Source organism: Amblyomma americanum, chromosome 2 (assembly GCF_052857255.1).
Source record: "Amblyomma americanum isolate KBUSLIRL-KWMA chromosome 2, ASM5285725v1, whole genome shotgun sequence".
In the NCBI taxonomy this organism is placed as follows: Eukaryota; Metazoa; Arthropoda; class Arachnida; order Ixodida; family Ixodidae; genus Amblyomma; species Amblyomma americanum.
Genome location: NC_135498.1, coordinates 19845114 through 19849291, shown reverse-complemented (window position 1 = coordinate 19849291; position 4178 = coordinate 19845114). Strand labels below are relative to the sequence as shown.

General features: G+C 50.3%; 1 protein-coding gene across 1 annotated transcript; it reads left to right on the top strand.

Moving 5' to 3' along the window:
- Window positions 1-632: 632 nt before the first annotated feature.
- Window positions 633-3812, top strand: LOC144119573 (histone-lysine N-methyltransferase eggless-like). Its single transcript, XM_077652152.1, has one exon. It carries the CDS (start codon window positions 633-635, stop codon window positions 3810-3812), a length of 3180 nt encoding a protein of 1059 aa, XP_077508278.1.
- Window positions 3813-4178: the final 366 nt, after the last annotated feature.

Below are 4178 nucleotides of genomic sequence, written 5' to 3'. Positions count from 1 at the left end.
ACATGGTCACCATACCAAAACTACCTAATCAGCATGCTAGAATCCATCCTGAATAGAGCCGTGCTCGTTCCACTACACGCAGCTGCAACCCCCACTACAGCATAACAAATATAAAACGATATCGGCCTCGAGGTGCTAGATATTCGTCTTTTCATCGCTATTTTATGCTTAGTTCATAAATATCATTACAGCACGCACCAGGATATATTCATCACCTCTCGAAGCGCCTTCAGGCATTTCACGCCGCCTACATTCTATGTGCACTTCCACGTGCCATGCTGTGGATGAGCGGGTGAGTAAGTGAGTGAACTTTATTGATTTATTAGTTATTTAACTGACTTCATGTGAAACTTACTGATAGTCGGTGCCCCTATTGCAGGGCTGTGCTGGCTGCAGCTGGCTCTTCTGCCGAGCGGACCACCATTCCGAAGCCGAGCGGACCTCCTTCCGGGCTTTGTTAGCATCCGCGTGTAAAAAGAAGCAACGACCGTGCGTACGGGCGACCGACCTCCCCTCCCTGCTATTGGTGACGACATGCCGCGCTGAGGTGACGCTCTAACGCCATCCTTGGACGGAAGAGTCTAAAAGAGGCCACAGAGGAGGCATCGGCGAGCGAAAGCAGCTGCAGCGCCATGACGTCGTCGCTGGGCAGCGAATCTGGTAGTGGCGGCGGTGGCGAGTGGCAAGACACCAACGCCGATGAGCCCTCGAAGCCCAAGCGTATGCGACTGAACGAGGGTGATCAGTACTTTGTGTGCGACTTCGACATCCTGGGCGCCATTGACTGCGTCTTCAGCTCCATCAACGTTGAAGACGTGCTCAAGGAGCAGATATGCAAGTACAGCCGCCTTAACCTGGCCAGTTTAGAAAGTGAGTTCCTTGAAATCGACATGGCATTTGACAGAATGGAGCATCAAATACAGAAATTGAAAGAAAAGAAAATCCTGGAAAAGACTTCTGCCCTTAACGTTCCAGACATTCACTTTTTCGATGTCATTGTCAAAGCAGACCAAAACTTCGAGATACCAGATCCCACTTCTCCTAGAAGGCCAGAACCACCCTTGCCAACTCATACGCCCAGCGATGTTAGCACTCTCGCGAAAGCGTCTGCTGGTTGCTCTGATGAGATTATTCCTGTTGGGAACTACCCTCCTATGCCTCACAACCTTCCTCCAGAGGGCCCAGTTGTTCACAAGAAGCTCGAGATCTCATCAAAAGTCCTGGCGACGCGCACCTTTCCCTTGGGAGAATTCTACAAGGCCCGCATCATCCAAATTCATAAACCTTCCAAGAAGTCTAAATCTGAGCCGTTTTACCTAGTAAGGCCTGAAGCACGGAAGGGAAGCGCAAGTAGTCGGGCATTGAAATGGCACCGTAAGCGGGAACTGGCCTATGCCGACCACCCTGCTGTTGTCCTTCCTGTTGGAACGAGAGTAGTCGCTCCTTACTCAGACGAGTCATCCCCGCCTCGACAGTCTTTGTACGCTGGAATCATTGCTGAGCCGCCGAAGCCTCTGAACCGTTTTCGTTACCTTGTCATCTTTGATTATGGGTATGCTCAGTACGTGGACATTGGCAAACTGTTTGTGATGTGTGGAGCCTCCAAGAATGTGTGGGAGGACATGTTTGAGGACATCCGAGACTTTGTGCGTAATTACCTTGAAAAATACCCGGAGCGGCCAATGCTTCGGCTACGCAAGGGCCAGGTGGTCAAGACTGAGTGGATGGGTGACTGGTGGATGGCACGGGTGGTCGCGGTAGACTCCAGCATGGTCAAGATGCTGTTTGAGGCGGACAAGCGCACTGAATGGATCTACCGTGGTTCGACCAGGTTCTCTCCACTATATTCGCTCCTCAAACAGTCTGTGCAGAACAAAGTAACCACAGGAGGTAGTGTGCGCCGACACAATTTGATGCCGGCGGGGACGAGGCAACACAAGCCATTTGTCCAGTACACACGCACACTGGAAGATTGTGCACTGAAGGATGAAAGCGCTGAGTCTCCCAAGAAAGCGGCGGCAATCGCGCGAAATGTTGCACGAAAATCGACCACTGAAGAAAGAAAGTTTGAAGAAGCGGATGAGCTGACGAGAAATGCACTTGGGAGTCTTATGTCACAAGCTGGCACACGAGAAGTGTTGCAAGTAGATCCGAAGAACAATACCGCATACAGCCGGATCGGTTACACGTCACATGAGTGCTCACCAAGTTGTGTGGCTAGCGATAATCCTGATGCCCATAAGAGAAAAAATGCTCTAGCCATTCCAAGTTTCTATGGCTGGGAGAGAGAAATCTTGAAGCCAAGCAAGAAGAGCAAACAGAAAGTACAGTACACTGCACCCTGCGGAAGGCGATTGCGGAACATAGAGGAAGTTGCCCACTTCTTGCGACTCTGCAGGTCTCTCTTGACTGTGGACCTGTTTTGCTTTGACAGCCTTGTACGCACGTTTTGTGAGTTCAAGCCAAAAGTCGTTAATACTTACATCGAAGACTTGACATATGGCAAGGAGCAGATGATCGTCCCGTGTGTCAATAGCATTGACGACACATATCCCACATTTGCTGAATATTCTACCGAGCGCTACGCTGGAAAGGGAGTGGACCTCAACCTGGACAAGGAATTCCTTTGTGGCTGCGACTGTGAAGATGACTGTCAGGACCGAGAGAAGTGCAGCTGCCAGAAGCTGACTGTGGAGGCTACGGAAGCTCTGGCTAGCGGCCGAAATCCTTATGCAGGCTACTTCCACCGGCGACTGTTGGAGCCACACATCACTGGCGTGTATGAATGCAACTCCCAGTGCCACTGTTCCCGCCGCTGCTTCAATCGGGTGGTGCAGAATGGCCTGCGCAGCCGCCTGCAGGTGTTCAAGACAGAGAAGCGCGGCTGGGGCATCCGCTGCCTCGACGACCTGCCCCATGGGACCTTCATCTGTGTCTATTCCGGTCAGTTGCTCACAGAACAGGGCGCGAACGAAGATGGCAACCAGTATGGTGATGAATACCTTGCTGAGCTGGACCACATTGAAGTGGTGGAGAAGCAGAAGGAAGGCTACGAAAGCGATGTCGCAGCTTCAGGCGAACACGACACCGATGACAGTGTGCATGAGGAAGAAATTTGTGAAGATGTGCCCGACTCGGATTATGGCTACGACTGTGCTGACGTTCCTAAGCAGCCAAGTTCGACAATGTGTAAACGGATGGTAAAATCACTGGCTAATGACTCATCTCACAGTAACAAGTCCAATTATTATGAAGGTGGTGACAGTGGCAGCAATGATAGAAGCCAGAAGCCAAGCAAAAAGTGCAGGACGAATAACAGTTCTAAGTGCAAAGCAAAAGAGGGCTTGCCTGAGAAGTATGCGTACGACGAGTCGGAAGACAGCCGGCCTAGCACAAACTCTCAAAATTCAAAGACATCTAAGAAACCAAAAAAACAGACCACTGGCAAGAACATTGTCAAGGCCAAAGTTGGGGCTGTCGCTGGCCCCGCTGAGGGCACCGAGCAGCAGCCAGCACGCTTACCTTCCACGCGCAGCTTTTTCAACGAGCAGTACTGCTACATTATGGACGCCAAGAACTGCGGTAACATTGGTCGCTTTTTAAATCATAGCTGCTCACCAAACGTGTTTGTCCAGAATGTGTTCGTGGACACCCATGACTTGAGGTTTCCGTGGGTATCTTTCTTCGCAGCAAGGTACATAAGGGCTGGTGAGGAGCTCACTTGGGACTATAACTACTCCGTTGGAAGCGTCCCCGAGAGGATTATGTACTGCTACTGCAGATCCGCGGAGTGCCGAGGCCGGTTAATATGATTTTATTGCTCGCTATATTTGTTGTTTGTTTTACGCGAGACAGTGCAGTATGCTGTTGTGTATCTATGAGCAGCATGAGCACAGGCGTGCAAGGCTATAAATGTGTTCATAGTTAAGTTCAGTTTTAGTTCATCAGACTGCCACAATTTCTTTGTGTGCCATTCTACGCCTAAAAACTATGGTGCGTTTTGCAATCATTGATTTCAGTATCAAACTTCATCAAATAATAAGTCATCGCTGATTTTCTCCTCAAGAGGACTGGCCTGCGCCTGGCTCCAGTGCAATATTTTAATCCAGCTTTTAACGGAGAGTGCCCGCATTGTGGGTGTACGTTCTCGGACGAGTACTGCATGGTGTAGGCATTCC